This window comes from Bombus terrestris, chromosome 9, assembly GCF_910591885.1.
Source record: "Bombus terrestris chromosome 9, iyBomTerr1.2, whole genome shotgun sequence".
NCBI lineage: Eukaryota > Metazoa > Arthropoda > Insecta > Hymenoptera > Apidae > Bombus > Bombus terrestris.
The window spans coordinates 14392513-14409350 of record NC_063277.1 but is presented as its reverse complement, the minus strand read 5'-3'; the positions used below and the strand labels follow the sequence as shown (position 1 = coordinate 14409350).

Genomic DNA, 16838 nt, shown 5'->3' with positions numbered 1-16838 from the left:
TCGTATTTTCTTTATACGTTTTCACGGAATTACGAATACGTAATTACATCGATCACGAAGCAAATTATCGATACAGAAAATTTTTCGCCAGAGATAAATCGTTGTCGTACAATTCTTGCGAAGGTAAGTCGTTCGATGGTGGACAATAAGAGGCGTGTCGATCGCAGCCGACAAATTTCAGTCCGTGTAAATTACGCGGATTCCAACGTCCGCAGGTCAAGGAATTCTTAGGAAGTGGCACGAACCGGACCAAAATCGAGCGGAAATTGCATTTCAATCCGTCGCATAAAATACTCTGGTTGCCGTGGGCGTCGTTTAACGAAGAAAGGAGCAACGAACGGAACTTCGACACCGTTTCCAGTCTTTCAAAACTGTGCTGCCAGTCAAAGTACCATTGAGAAATATCACGGAGAAAAAATTCACGGAAACGTTGAAAAGATATTTTTGCGAAACCACCCGTCCTAATTCTCGAAACCTGTTCTCTCTCTGTCTCTCTCTTTCTCTTTCTTCCTCTCCCTCTCTCTTTACGCATTCATTTCGACGAATCTTTTCTCGGAAGATGCCTTGAGCTTTGATTAAAACGTCTCGATACCATTCCACTGACTAGTATGAATGATTTAGGTTACTCTTTGCTACGTTCACCTATATTTTCTCACGATCAACGCAAATAATCTCGCTGTCTTTTACGCTTAAAACACCTCGTTTATCGTGAAAAACTTATTTTCCCTTCTTAGAATTTGCTGGCTTCTTTAAAGTCGAGAAACCGAGGTGTACCGTTGTACATTAATGCGACATTCCCGAATAGAAATTATGAATAATATAATTGGGGAAAGGAGAAACATCTCGCTGTTGATACAATTTAACACTCAGTTCTCTTAACTATTGCAATGAAATTTTCTCGTGGAACAGATACGCGTAATTTGTTTCTAATAAGATGTATTGAAGCGCGTGTAACCGAGCTGTCCGTCATGTTTAGACGTAATCAAAGCCGTTTGATCTTTGAACCTCATTCGCCACAAGCTGACTTCCAGGAATCCCACAACTTCCAATATTAATTTAATAGAAGACCGATGAAGGACCGGTCACGCGAGAAAGTCGAACAAAGGGTTCTGCGTGCGACTATGTGCAGTAACGATAATAGGGAAATTGTTTAATTCTGACGAAAGAGAATGGAAGCGTGTTAGGCGAAGATGAGAACGAGTGAATTGTTTGTTGCAGGCGAGCGACCAGAAGCGATGCAGACCGGAACGGCGGGACCTATTTTATCCTCCAGCTGTCTTTTGGTGTCTCTGATCATTTTGTACATATCGTCGATGTAAATGAACGTCGAATGAAACTAATCACCGTCACTGCTACCACTCGTACGATTAAGCGGGCAAGACACTGTAACGACATACAAAAGTACATATTAGGGGGAAAATTTGGGAATTTTTACGAAGCAAATGACGGGAGTAAATCAATTTATAGTTTATCGCGGTTACTATGTATACGGTTAAACAAATTTCTCCATCCATTTTTTGGATTCCCCCCCAGGGGAAAACAAAAATATTTAGAAAGTATAAGCCTTCGTTTATAGCTCCATGTAGGCGAAAAATAACAAAATAGCAGCATGGTGAAAGAAATGTTGAACTTCTGCGAAAAAATTGAACGACTTCGCTGATGAGAAACAGGAAAGGAACTATAATCAAAAGAAGCCGCGCGTGGGGCCATAGACGATAGGTTTTTCCTGCGATAATTTTCATAATTTTCCACGTATAGTTTCTTCTTATAGTCGAAACATAGAACATCGATATTTTTACAGTGTCCCTTTACAGTGTCTTCTGCCCCTTAAACAGAGCTCGAGTTTGTCAGGCCACAGTCGCGTTGAGATCGCGCTACTGTTTGCAAAAATCAATGGGACTGGGAACGAATCGATCTACGAATTTCGCGTGTCTATTTAATAGCATCGTGCTCGAGATATGGAATATCACGAACGCAATGTAACTATTCGCACTGGCGAGTCGTTACTCCGACATAGTTTACAACTTTCACGTTCGATCGTATGTTTGTACCTGTCAGTGAGTCGCATTGGCGCTAATTTTGGTCATCCAGTTCTGGTCAACAACAGCTACAAAGGTTTCCCGTCGTCTCGTTGTAAATGCAAGAATAAATGTCGCGGAACGAGCACAGATCTTCCCGAACGGCGTCGCGGTCGTCACAATCGTTCGTATTTCATCTCGTTGGTTACCACTGATAGCGTGCGATCCGTATACGATCGCAACGAGGGAACGATGGAACAAGTAACGTGGAGAAAACGCCGCGTTACACGTTCCCCGATAATCGGCGTATCGAGATTTAATGTGTTTGTATGTGCCGAGAATGCTGGAATATATTGTATGTTGGTCGAAAAGCGTATAGTTAGAAGAACGTCGACGCTAATACCGGAGGTAAAGATGCTATGCCAAGGAAAAGTTGGTTCCGTTGGAAAGGAAACAAAGGGGATTCGATAAGCCACAGTGAGAGAAATCGATTTACGAGAGGTGTAAAACCGAGAAACAACCATCCCGCGGCACGCTCCACGACTGGTCGAATCTACGAAATGCAGGATGCGCGAGACAGCATTCACGAGGAAATAAAACGTGACTCGATTGCAAGATCTCGTGCTTCCCCTTTTCGAGGATCGAGGACGCACGGCTATCCAGTTGACGAAAGTAATACAGGAGAAATGGAGCAGCGGTCTCGAAAACCGTTGATTAATCGATGAGACGGATTCGCCTTTTCGTCGCGTCACATAGAACCACAAGTGAGACAGGTAACACGCGTTATACGTCGAATCGTCTGGTGATTTTTAACGAGCTGCCGCGTACCCGGCAAGTATAAACGTTAAAATTCGAGGAGAAAATATCGTCGTTCCGCGTGACAGCTACACGCGTGATACGAATGTTAATATATCTCGGGGCGAGCGCATTACGGCTACCGCGGCTGAACGTGAATCATTGTGGCGTGTCGGACGAAAAACGCTCGCAAATCCCTTCCAGCCGATTAACAGTCAGAAACGCAAACATTTCTCGATTGAAAACAATTACGGGGAATTATTGTTATCGATCCAGTCGAAATAATCGTTGCGCTTTGAGCTAGCGGAATTCACGACGACCAGTCGCGTTCTAATTTCCAAACGTTTACGATGTTCGTTTATAAAGCTTATCGATTCGTGTCAACCGGGGAATATTCGATGAATTAACCGGATGATTTTTAGCTCGCCCTGTACAAACGGATTCCAGCTTTTAAACGATTTTGTTCGTGCCTCTGTGATTATCCGTTGACCAATTTTACTTCGAACGCAAACTTGTTTAAAATTATACGAAACATTTTACTCCGACAATAGACTCGTAAACGAAGGACAAGTTTTGTAAGCAAAAGTCGAATAAACAAAATGCGTTTCGTTCCGAGGAATTATTAGGCGTTATTCGTATCGAAAGCGCTCGACGACGATAGTTTCGGAAGCGATCGTAGCGAAACCAGGAGTCGGACGCAAGAAATTCTGCGACGTTTGATCGATCTGTCTTTACGGTCGTTACACGTCGTAACGACGTCGTCTGGACAAACGCGAGCGGAAAGCGAAAGACAGTGGTTCTCCGGATGCGACTACACGGAACATAGCTGGACGTTCGGATTGAAAGCTAACACAGCTGGCAAACTACGACGCGACGGACGATGTCGCTCGCTGGATCTGTCTGTTTGCCGTTGGTTGAACGGGTATTAGCGTCGACGACCAAACACGAGAACCTGTACATAGCGTCTGTATTATAAATTGTGGCCGGGTGATGATAGTTACACGCCGACGACGCGAGCGTAAATGCGTGCACACGCGTTGCGTGCCACGCGGTATTCTGCCTCGTCACGGCGCTCCGACTCTCTCTCTCGTCTGAACACCGGTGTGCTGGATCTAGTAATCGCGTTTACCGCGTGAAAATCGAGTTTCGCGGCCGAAGTGGTTCCGTGTGAACGACCCACAAACTGTACGTGCGAACCTGCGTCAGGTTTCGTCGGTGTGGCTTAATTATCGGACGCCAGATCATCGCTAATATTCGGATTTTACTCGCGAATCGTCGAGAATGGCGCACGAAAAAGCGAACTATCGAAAGCAATAAGTCGAATTTTTGAAAGTAAGCGGTGATCTTGCTTCGTTTTCCACGCAATCGAAGAGTTTCGTTAGACTATTCCGTCGTTCATCCTGATCGATGATCTGCAAACTCTGTATGTATGTATCCCGAACTTTTAGACGACTTTCCCCCCTAAGACCTATGAATCTTTTTACTACTGTGTACATTTTTCCTTCCTTTCAAAGGCTTCCCGTCGACTCTGCGTACGTGACGCCGTAAAATGGCTCTGTCGTCTACACACGTAATTATAAGCAGCCGCGTTGAGATTGACGGATCATCGTTCTGGACCTACTTCGTTCGCGAAATAAAACGACGACAATTTTCACTTTCTATTTGTGTGTGTTTCCATGTGATATCCTCGCAGATACCCGATGAAAGTATCGCGCGGATCGTTCCTCGCGTCCAACACGAATCGAATCTCCCTCACATTTTTCTGTTCCTACCACGGTGGCGATTCTTTCCTCCAACTTGGATTAGATGCGCGCGAATGGTCGAAAAAGTCGAAAGGGGTCGAAGCGAAGAGAGGGAACGAGGGACGGCTAGAGCTGAAACTCTAGCGGAGCTAGTCAACGATCCGGAAGTTTTTCGAGGGTGAAATGGAAGTTCCAGTCGATACACGTGCGGCCGACGAAACGGAATGTGGCCTCGTTCGCGTACACTCGAGAGAATAATTGCGTGGACCTTAGGGGGAGCAAAAGTTTCGGGATTTTTCTTCGCCTTTAGCGGAAACTACGTGAAACGGATAGGTCGCGGTCCATTAAGCAGCATCGTAGACTCGATCTCACCTCGCGAATCGCGTTTACCTCTTGCGCGTTCGCGAGCAACCCAACCATACGTTATTTTATTTTCGTTCTCGTCCTTTCTTTATTTGTCCTATTGTTAATAGCGTTTCGAAGTTAACTTACGAAATTCTATTACGCGCTGGCCGATGTACTCGACCGGTTGTTTCTAAAACGAGAAACACGTTGAGACGTTGCTGATAATCTCGTCCGGTAATTTCCTTCGCTTATGTCGCGTTGTCACTTCTGCGATAAATCGTTTTAGAGTTTTGGAAAGGAAAGAATCTTATTTCGTTCCGAATCGTTGCAGGCTATAGTAATTGATAGTCGTATAAAAAGATAAAAGTTCTCGGGGGACGACTTAGAGTCAGCGTTTTAAAGGAAATCGATGAACGGTGAAAGACGGCACTTCGAGGTCAGTCCGCGCATCGATGTTCCGCGAGTTTCTCGAAGTCGAAATGTCGCGCTTTGCGTAGCATATGAAACGTGAAACGAGGTAAACGCTGCATTCCGTCGGGACAAACGGGAAACGAAAAGAAAGAGAAACGCGTCGAAACAAACTGCGGATTCTGTTCGTTCCGACTGGACAGGCTCGTCGCGAATTGAATTGCGCCTGCGAATAGAATTCGATTTGGGGGGTTGTCACATTCCGCTGGTCGGCTTCGATTTTGCTCCCCTGACTGTGTACAAATTGCTTTACCCTTGTGCCGGCCACTTTGTTCCGGTATTCGCGGTCTTCTCATCGCTCCTCAGAGAAAAAGTGATATCGCGATGCTAGCATAAACTGTGGAAAAAGGACAAAATACGAAAGGACGGTGGTAGCGACCGCGGCTCTGCGAAAACGCCGCACTTGATTCTTCCCCGATTCTCTTTCGACGCGATTCGACTCGTTTCGCGATGCACGCGTTACCGCGACGAACGACGCCGTGTACTTTGCGTGTCTTCGACACGACAGACTAGCCGATTAAACGAAAAATTCACAAGCGAACAATTCGCTACATACAGCGAAACGGCCATTCGGCGGTGCAAGCGATTACCAAAAATAAAGAAGAAAAAATGAAGAAACGAAAACGGCGCGTCGTAGACACACTTGGCAGCCTGTAGATTTTAATCGACGATACTAAACGAGAGCGTATGACGCAAATGCGAACGAATTAAACAGAGGGAGAAGATAAACCCTGGAAGAATCTGTAATCGCAGTGATATCGTTAGATTAGATAGGTATATTATTGTACATACTATAATATTACGATGTTTAATAAATAAAAACGTTGAAAGGAAGGGGACAAGAGATGTTTCGCGGCTTTTTTCCGCAGCCATGCTGCCAGTTGCCTGTGTTTCCTTGCTTTCGTAGATTCAAGAACCGGTTTCTTCGAGCCACAGCACTCTTCCTTTGTCGCAATTTCTATCTTTCAGGTCGTTCCGTGAAAACGAACGGATCCCGGAAGACAGACGGTAGCTTTTTCAGCGCACGCCCTTCTTCAGGAGTCTTTATTCGGACTTATTCCGAGCCGTCTATGATCCTTTATCGCCGACACGCTCCCTTTGCCGATGATAAGTAACTAAGGAGTATCAAAGGACCTCGTTGGCATCGGTGACACCTTTTCACACTGCATTAATGTCACGTCGATGCATTCTTCGCGTTTCTGTTAACGGCACCGTAATCACAACGAACCGGTAAACATCGAAACGAGCTAATGCACCAACTATCGGGTTCCCGCAATTATCTAATTTCTGGCGTTCGTTTTTCATGAAAAAAAGAAAAAGAAACATTTCCACGTTGCGATCCATTTTGGTCTCGTTAATGGAAACTTTTACAACGGGGCGGCGCAACAACTAGAAAAACTTGGGACTTTCATTAGCTCGTACAGCACTAGTTACGTGACTGACTTGTAGTTCGCCAATTAAAGACTCGAGCATTTCGACGAAGAAAGGCGCGCAACGTTTATAGTTATCCCGATTAAGCGGCCAACACCGTCATGCCACTTTTTAACGCGATTTCTCATCGTAACGACCGATCAATGGAGGCATATTTTGCATGTGCTTCGATAATATATTGTCTTGAAGCGAACCTATTTTAATTTAATTTTAATTTAATTAATTCCGTGAACGTTAAATATTGGCACATGTTTCAATTTCATATATTGTACGAGTATACATAGCAGGGAAGAATAGCGATTGTAACGAAAATAAGAATATGGAAGATCGTTTTTGATAGAAAAGCAATCGTAGAAAATACTAACAATGTTGTTCAAATTGTTTTCTGAAATTTTAGTGCCGTGAGAATATTTTTTGTACCATTGAACGATGATATTGGAGAAGAAGCACACGTAGAAAAATATTCGTAATACAGAGTTGCGAACGCGTGACTTGACAACACTATGAAAATTGAAACTTTAAACGTCGCGGATACGGTCCGTCGGTTCTTAATAACCGCGAACTGGCCGTGCTCCAAATTAAGTCTAACTGGCCGGAAACAAGACATCTTTTTCCAAGTTTTACCGAGGCTGAAATTCGCTGCTCGCGACGTGCTGTTCTCATCGGAACAGGCAGGAAGATTGTGAAAAAGCAGAGAGAACCGTGTTTTCGGGCCAGTCGAAAGGAAGGAAAATTGATGGACGAACAAAAGAATGGTAAGTACTAACGAGCCAGCAGAGTTAACGCGCATCGAACCAGGTGGAAAAAAATTTCATGACGCGTTCAATTCGGGTCGCGTTTCAAACTTTTGCTCAATTTCCCCAAGCGATTTTTCCCGGACACGTGCAAAAACGTGCTTGTGTATAGGTTACACATTTTGCATCTCAAATTATACGCACTTTCAACTTTGCATCTCTATTAAAAATAATTGCAAACTTCGATCCAACGCGAAGAAAAAGAAGTAAAATCATCCACTACCGAAACTCGATGCATTTTTCTTGTCGGTGGAATTTCTAATTATCCGTGAAATTAATTGCCGGCCGTTGTGCAAGCCACCCTATCATCGCGTTCCCCTTCAGTTCTATATTTGTAATGCGCATCTTTTTTCTCTTAAAAGAAGGTGAACAAAACGAAACGGCAGCCGAGAGGGAAGAAAATTCCGCGTACAGACTCGTGTTTGCGTCGACCGGCTTATGGGGAGTCAACGTTACGAACGAACTGTGCCTAGCAAACTCGCAAGGTAGGTTTAACACGAGTCATCGTCGCCAACGGGGTTACACGACTGTCACGGGTGATTCATTCTACGTGCAGCAGTTACTGCGAGAACACAACGGAGGTAAGTTGTATACGATAAAACATGTCGAGTCATATGCGTATTTTTACAAAATAATATTTCCTTAGGTTTCCATTTTCATTAGATCGAGATGGATAAACGCATCTGCTTTTTCATTATCTGCATATCGGGGTTAATAAAAACAATTATGGCAGGGAAAGCTAACGATACGTTTGCAATTTACGCTATATCTGACATATGCAAAAGAAACAAAATGTTTTTATGATCATGCTGTATAATCATCCCATTTTAAAATTACGTTTCCCTATCGTCGTTCGGTACGAAGTAATTCGGAGTAGAAAGATTTACGAAAACCTGATGTACGTCCCAGAAGTTATCGAAATGCGGAAAACGTTACGTTCTGGTAAAAAAAAAACATTTCTTCGTTCTTCTCTCTTCTTTTTCATTGTTAAAATAATTGGGAGCCATTTCTACTTTTTCTAGAAAAAGCAAATGAGTTTTCTTCGAACTCCATTTCGAAAATAGAACTCCATATGAAACCTCAATGATCGCCAACAAGAACGTTTGCCATGGAAAACCGGTCGTGGAAAAAAAATATTTAATTTTGAAAAAACGAACGAATGTTACGTTCAACTTCTATCGTGATTCTTCTCGTCGTACCGTACAAACCTTTTTTTGTTCGTATTGCTTGATTATTTCCATCGACCGACGCGAGCAACGACGGTGAAACGACATGGTTGGCTCTTCGGCCTAAATAAAATTTTCAACCTGGCGAAAGTATCGCGACCATAAACGTTTTCTGAATATATCTTCTACTTGCGCGTCCAACTTTACGGTACACGTGTGAGGCGATGAAGGGTGAAGGATACCACCCAAAGAGTCGTGGGTAGAGGGATCGGGAGAGAGTAGAAGGGGTGAAACATGGTAGAAAAAGCATCGGACGAGCTAACGTTGCTGTGAAACGACACGTTCGAACTGGATGCTGGTTAAGGCAAAAAGATAGAGAGACTGAAGATCGAGAGAAGCGAAAAGACGAAGACGGCAGATAAAGAAGGGGTAAAGCGGACAGCGTTTTATAGTCTCAGCTAGATGATCTGGAACGTGGCGTGGTAGGGAAATAAAAAGACCTCTGGTAGAACAGAGTAGAGGGAAACGGGGTATATTGGACACGTTACAGATACGCTTTTTCCATTAACCCTTTCTTGACACCGACGAATTTACTGTTCTCGAAGAGTAATGTGTTAACGAACAACCGAGGATTCCTTTTTTTTTTGTGTTGCTCGAACGTGTCTTTCAAACGCTGAGAAATTATATTATTTAAAGAGAATCGTGTTTTCGAAAGAGTTTCCTGTCCTTTCGTTGAAACTGTACTTAAATAGAAAGTTCCGTGCGGATCGTTAACGCTACAGAGCAGCTCGTTACGACGTTTGGTGCAGACATGTCCCTGTAAATTACCCAATTTATACAGACAGAGGCAAGGTAATAGAGAAATCCGGATAACATACGTACCAATAAATAACACGTGGGTGGGCTTAACGCGCGAGTTCAGGTCTTAATCGATGATAAAGCACGTTTGAGAAGATCCCACTAATGACGAACCGGTTATTGCTGAACCACCGCTGTCTCGGCTTGCTTTGCAGGCACGATAAATTATCCTTTCGAAACCGATCGGCCTGTTTCGAAACTCCAATTATGTCGCGAGCTTTGAGAGTTTCCGGTGACGTATGGTAGACGCGGCGATATACCTGCTTCTGCGTCTCTCCAATACCATGCCGGAAACGGTTCTTTCGGGCTCTTGACTGAACTGCTTTTAGCTTTCTCGGTAACGAATCGGAGAAGTGAGAGATCGTTAGAATCTAATACCCTCCTGACTGAATCCTGTAAGTTCGCGTCCTAACGAGATATCGTGATGCGCAGATGTGTTACCATGTAAATATATATGTATTTCCTTCGTCTAACGCTAACGTTTAGCTGTCAGAGAATGAAGGCGAGATTTCAGCGTATCGACCCAATTTTTGAAATTTCAGCAAGTCTCGTCGTGTGCGATTAATTCGATTAAAATCGTTACGGCGTTGCATTACGATTACGACGGAGATTGTATTCTCGCGATGCAATTTTTCCTTCTTTTAATCATAACAGTAGAGTTCGGAAAGTCGGCTAAAGTACGGATTACAGAGAGTGGCAGCGCGTCCAGCGGATTAGAAATGTAAACAGTTATCATTCTTCGACGAAAATTCAATTTCCAGCATGCTCGTGGGTATGACGTAACTCGCGTCGAGAGCACAGGCTATTCGTTTTATCGGTGCACTTACAAAATTTACATATTACCGCGGTAGCCTTTAAAAGTAACGCTCATGATATTATGTGCCAGCGCGGCGTGCTGCGCACCGTTCACTCAAGGAAATTGGTTATTTCTCTGGAAAGGAAAAAAGTTCTGAAGAAAAAGCAAAAAGGAAGAGAAAGGACGAGATCTATCCAGTTAGCTAATAATAATTTCACTTCCATTTAGCTCGCGTGATAGGACGTGGTAGAAGATGGGGCGTTGGACGACACCGAGAGTTATAACTTGACGCGATCTCAGTGGGTTTCGCGTGGTAGAATTTCGGACTAAATGGCGAAGTCATTTCCCGGAGAAGGTGACAATTATGCGGACAGTAATTAACTGTGGATAATAGCAGGAGGAAAGGTAGCCGCGATAGGAGAACACGGAGATGGTTTTGCGATTAAGTTGTACATGTACAGGCCGTTTGCACAGACACAGAGAACTCTGCTAGGCGACGTGCAGCAACGACGATAAGCGCTTCCAATTAACGATTCAAATCAACCGTGAGAAATTGGCTGGAAGCTGAAATTTCCACAGGCAACGAGCGACGATCTTGAATCGATCGAGGAAGCTTGAGTAGAAAAGAAAGAGAAGTCACCGGAGCAGTGGTTGTTTGCGAAATTTGTCTCAGGTTTATATCGTAACGTTGCCGCCACCAACGAATAGAATCGATACATTCGCGATCGAGGAACTTAAATTACGGATTAAGTTCGAACGCAGACTTAACGTGGTACACAGGTCTTGAAAATTTATTCGTTTGGAAGATCGCCATTGGCGACGCAGCTTTCCACGATCTTGCAAGATTATTCGCCTCCAGTGGAGAATCACTTTGTCGCCTATCTCCGACCTCTTTGTTTGCCAATATTTGCATTTTAAACAATCGATCCAACACCAAGGCTATGCCCGAATCTTATGAACGCTAGGTTAGCGACGCTACGTTGTTAAGGTAATGAAAGTACCGCTTTTAATGCACTGTTACGCGGGTAGTCTGTGAATTCATTTCGCTGCCTATTATCAGATTACACGGAAATATAATTCGAGATGTACCTCGAACTTTTCCAACATCGATTATAACGTTTGGTACGTGTATTACGTTCGGCTAAATTCCCGTTACCTAGACCAGCACTGGAAAATTGATATTGAAATGAGAATGAAATTGAAATCCTTAGCCACGGTTGTCGCAAGTAATCCGATCAAGTTGTTTCTTCCCGATATAATTCGTTTACGTTTCCACGATAATGATATTATATAGTTTGCGATACAATGAAAAAAATCAACTCGTTACCGAGCTAAGCTCGATTGTTAAATATAAAATAAAACAAATTTATTTTCACGACAACCGTATTTCTTTGTGTTACACGCTTATTACTTTATAATACCGATACAGTGGTATTAGTATAGAAACGCAATTAACAAAAAAAGCGAATATCAATCGCAAGTACGGATATATAGTTGAAAAACTACATATCAGATTTGACACTTTCAGTGTTTTTAATTGAAATCCATTTTAATTGAAATAGCAAACCAATTACAGGGTCGGTGTTAAAATCCATAACGAAACTCTAGGAGGAAAACGCGCGGAATATTTTAACACAGGCCGACAGTTTGTTAGCTTTGCTACTCGTTTCAAACAACCGCTCTTTCCCGGGTCGAGAAAAATCCTTCGATTTTGACAATTTATCGAACAAATTAATGCTATATCGCGTATGTGCTTGTCAGCACACGTATGGTATGTTACAATTTTAAAAATATCAATGTATTTTACAACAAGAAATGATGGAAAAACCTTTTGAACAAATGGATTCAAGAGTATTCTGTAATAAAATTTCATCAGAAATTTTAGAAATATAGTTCATATATTAGTGTACTTATATCTATCACAATTACGAGATCTAACTATTCAGTATTAAAATAGCATTTGACAAAATTTCATACATTCGTTTCATACATAGTAGATAAATAATACTTGATTTACATATATCAGCTGTTTCTGTGATATGGAGATAAAATGTTTATATAGCACGTAATACGGAAATAACGTAAGGAATAAAATGACGTAGAAAGTACAATCCACAAAACGAATGGCTTGCTATCGCATTAGATTGGCTGCGAGTAGTACATCCATATGTTGTACGCGACGTCATTTTCCGAGTTTATATTTGCTTCTATAGGAGATATTTTATTCGAAGGTACACAAATACTACATTGTGCGATTCCGTAACTTTTTCGGCTATCGTAGTTCGCGCGTATATCTGTCTGCGATTTACCAACCAAACCAATGCGTAACACTCGAATGAGAGGTAGAGCAAGGAAGAAACTAGGATCGCTGGCACGGCACGAAACTATATAATAATTCGATAACAGAAAGTTCGGTAATGCGAAGGAGGCGAACGAGCGTGAATTATTTGATGGAATCGCGAGGCAGTTCGCGGCTTCGCGAGGTAAATGCTTCATCGAAGATGAAATGAAGCGAGGTGTGGAAAGCAAAGTGGAGGGGCGAGCACGCCACTGTCGTAGTCTCTTAAATGGGCCGTGCATAACCGCATGAGAAATGGCATTGTTTTGATAACCGACTGAGCGACCGACCGCGATCCGAACCTCGCCGACTACCATTGCTTACGTTCGCACCTAAATCCACGACCTAACGTGCAAATAGCTTCGTACACACGCGCATCGTCTGCAGACGACTGCGCGACAACTCGACAACGCGTAATTGTTTCGTCGTATCAGCGACTGCGAAGCTGAACGCCTCCTGAACACCACAGCACGTTGAAGGATTGCACCAGTACGAAATCGCAGCCAGGGCGGGTAACTCGTGTGCGTTTCCGAGACAGCAAGTACTGTACATAATTCTAAGGTGAAAAGCAATTGGCGAACAACGTCCTCTAATATTAGATCAAAGGAGAGAATGCGCGAAAACATCGGTCGAACAGCAACGTACGAGCACGAGCAGACGCTTGTAAGCGTGTAAACAGAATGTCAGTGTATGGGAAAAGGTGTAGCTATTGGCATCGCAACGAACTTCGGAGGCAAATGGGACAGAGGTTTGTGCGTGTGTGGATGCTGCACCCAACGACTTTAACAGAAAAGTTTGTTCACCAAGTGGAACATCAAGCGGCATTCTATCGCGTATGTTGTTTACAGGGTGTGTACGCGTCCCATGTAAATGCACAGTTCACGGAGCACTCGGTGCAATTACAATCGCTGCCGTGTCAGCGCGTTTTATCGTACAGATTTCAGATTTATGGGGCTGTAGCTTACTCGCTGTCGAGGTATTTCTGGATCTATCGGCGAAACGAGGGAATCAACACCCATTCCACCACCTTTCTGAATTCTTCCTCTTCTTCCCGTCATTCACGGGGTACAAAACGAAAAAGTTGTTCACAGTTTCGAGACGGCAGAGGATCCGGACGACGATCGCATGCATTCTTTGTTTGCAATTCACCGAGAATGTCACGACTTATAGAGATATTTCTTTTAATCTTTTTCTTCCCTTCTTTTCTTCGTTCCGTTTTATTCTACCATACTTTGCTATCTAATTTTATACTCGCTTTTATATTATACTATTATCATTATTTTTATTACTACCATTATTCTGTACAGTATCGTTATTCTCATTATAACAGTCAATCGAACGGCATTCTTATTACGTTTAATTAATCTTGCAGTTTTATTAGTCTAAATAGCTTCAAGAATTGATTTCTCTGCTTTTCTCTCTGTTATATTTTAATTTTTATGTATGAATGCTGTTTCGTATTTTTCGTAACAAGAGCTCTACCCCGTTGTCATATATGTTAATTATTAAATATAGATGTCTGCGATTTCTAGAGAGGACGCTTTTCATCGAACGTGAAAATTATATCAGTTTTGTTATTCCCTCTTTTCTCTCTCTCTCTCTCTCTCTGTCTCTGTCTCTCTCTCTCTCTCTCTCTGTGATTTGCGACCGTCATTATAAACAGATATCCGGCTGGTGCAATTTAAATCGAGATTGAAATTTAAGTAAACATCGATAAATCGACCATTCAGATTTATCGCGCACACAAAAGGCTGTAATCAGAGCATGTTGGCATAGCACAGGGGACGCAGTCACGGTGCATATTTTCCACTTTACTGCGATCGGTTCCATGCAACGTCCGGAATATACATGACTTTTTTTTAACCTGGCTTATCGATAGCCATAACCGAACGAAATAGGATATGGAATGCGAGGTGTGAGGTGTAAGGTGCAAGGTATGTGGCGTGTGCCGCGCGGCGTGTGACGAATTTTCGACACACGCGATTCCGTGCATCGAATTCTGTTGCCGATGTTCGACCTCGCGAGAGTAATTTCGTTTTCAGCCTGTTAATCGCGTAATTGGACGCGCATGACTTTCGGTCGATGATCGAATTGGTTTCGGAGCATAATTTATGAGGGCAATTCTGCTATGCGCGCGTCTTCCATGAACGTTGCGCGGTTTAGCCTCGATAAACGGAATCATGATCGAGTCATTCGAGCTAACAAATCGCAATTACTGGTTAATTTTCTTTCCAATTAGTATTATTCTACTAATATCTTTCGGTTTAGGTACGTGACGACACGTTCACGTATTAAACTATCGGTGTTAGACATAGTTGGAATAATCACGTCATCTTTCTCATCGTTAGACATTTTCTCTTCGTTTATTTGCGTACTTTTCATTCGTACGACAGAAGCCCATTTATCTGAACGATATTTTAATTAATGCTCGATTAACTCAGCATTTACTGGTTAAATTAATTTATGTAAAACTGTGTCCCTATTATATCAACGAAAAATAATAGGTAGTAGGGGATAATTGGTGAGCTCCCGTTGTACGTACGAACTCCAATTATATAAACTGTTTGGCCCCGACAAGTTCAGATAAATGGAGCTGTACTACGCTCGCGTGATTCCGCAATTGTTTTATTAATTCCTCGTTTATTTGTTCATTGACGAATTCATGGTATCGTCTTCGTTAACATATGCCGTGCTACGGACAAAATATAACTATAAATAAACCTCATCGGCAAATATACATAAATAAACTATTTAAATGCGAATAAGCTCAAATAACGACGTATATGCTTTTCCATTTTTCATTTACTCGTTATATAAACGTTTAACCCATTCACTGCCAACTACGAGATATCTCGTAGTTTACGGAGTCAGGATGCAGAAATTTTATTCAGTGATGCCAGCTATGAGTTCTAGTATATTTTAGTACTATATCTACGACTAATAGAATTTACCTGGCAATGAATGGGTTAATACATTAACTTAGAATCATTAATCACAGTTAATACACAATCCAGTCGCGATAATTCTCCGTGTTTCGCTTCACAGATTTTTTGCAAGGACAAGGAACATTGTCTACGACGTTGATACACATATTTATTCGTTGCACGAGCCGTTCTTTTGCCAGAAGTTCATACATTACGGATGCTATTGCTGCATCGAACGGATAGGTGAGCACAGAGTGTATTTCTTTCGGTCACAAAATTTTTCTTCCTTCCTTTTCTCTTTTCTCTCGTCTCTTTTCTCTGGAACTCCAACCATCGTCTATAAACTTTTGACCAGCGGCTACATCTTTTAAGTTGCAACAGCAACTTCACGGAATTTTGAAAAACCTTGCTCGAGGTTAAAAGTTTATCACGAACAACGAAAACGACCAGACGGAGAATGCTAATTCCGCTGTACCTTTTAGGTGGTATACGTTGTTCTCCAACAATAACATGTAGAGAGTCTGAAAAGACTCTTTGTTCTCCCGAAAGAAATATCTAAGTATAGTTTTATCTAAGTATAGTTTTAGAAATATCTAAATATAAGTTTTATTTTCTTTAAAGATAAAATACAAAATCGAGGTAAAATTATTCATAAGCGTAGCACAATGTCATTCGTAAATCAAACGAATTTTTCAGTAGATCGAATATATCACGATCGCCAAATCGACACGATATTTGCATATTAACCAAACGTTCGATGATTTATAAATAAAATCGCAGTGGAATAAACGAATGACACGCTTTCTCGTATCAGACGATGTTTCTGCTGTTGACATAGCGCTTCCATGTGCTTAAAGCTCCAATATCTTTCATTATACGCGACTATTGACACTAATGGAATGATATTAATTTTAATTAAACCGCAAGTAGTATTCTACGCATCGTTTTGCCGGAATCTTGATTAAATAGTCGGTTTAGCGTTTAGTCGGGCAGTAGAATAGGAACGTGTGTCGTGATTTCGATTCGCGTCCGGAATTTTGAGTGACCGTCCGTTTATGCAACGGACAGGCTCATTCTCTTCTTTAGGAAATTTCGAATGACATGTCCTCCCCGAGTTGTAAACCTAATGACTCCGAGGTCAGGTAGAAAACCCCGGGAAAAGC

The 16838-nt window shown here is 42.3% G+C and overlaps 1 protein-coding gene across 4 annotated transcripts in view; it reads left to right on the top strand.

Annotated features, from left to right (window-relative positions):
• LOC100643165 (cell adhesion molecule 2) overlaps positions 1 to 16838 on the top strand; it is an 85559-nt gene that overhangs the window by 17598 nt on the left and 51123 nt on the right. For 2 of the 4 annotated variants that reach the window (XR_007225170.1, XR_007225168.1), the window contains 2 exons: positions 6338 to 7554; positions 7956 to 8174. Coding sequence is in view for 1 of the 4 variants with exons in the window: in XM_003397718.3 (XP_003397766.1) it covers positions 1219 to 1319 (101 nt within the window). In the remaining 3 variants the exon portion in view is untranslated. Of the gene's footprint in view, positions 1 to 1218; positions 6203 to 6337; positions 7555 to 7955; positions 8175 to 16838 lie in introns of those variants that run through there. The other 2 variants (XR_007225169.1, XM_003397718.3) reach the window with 2 other exon arrangements.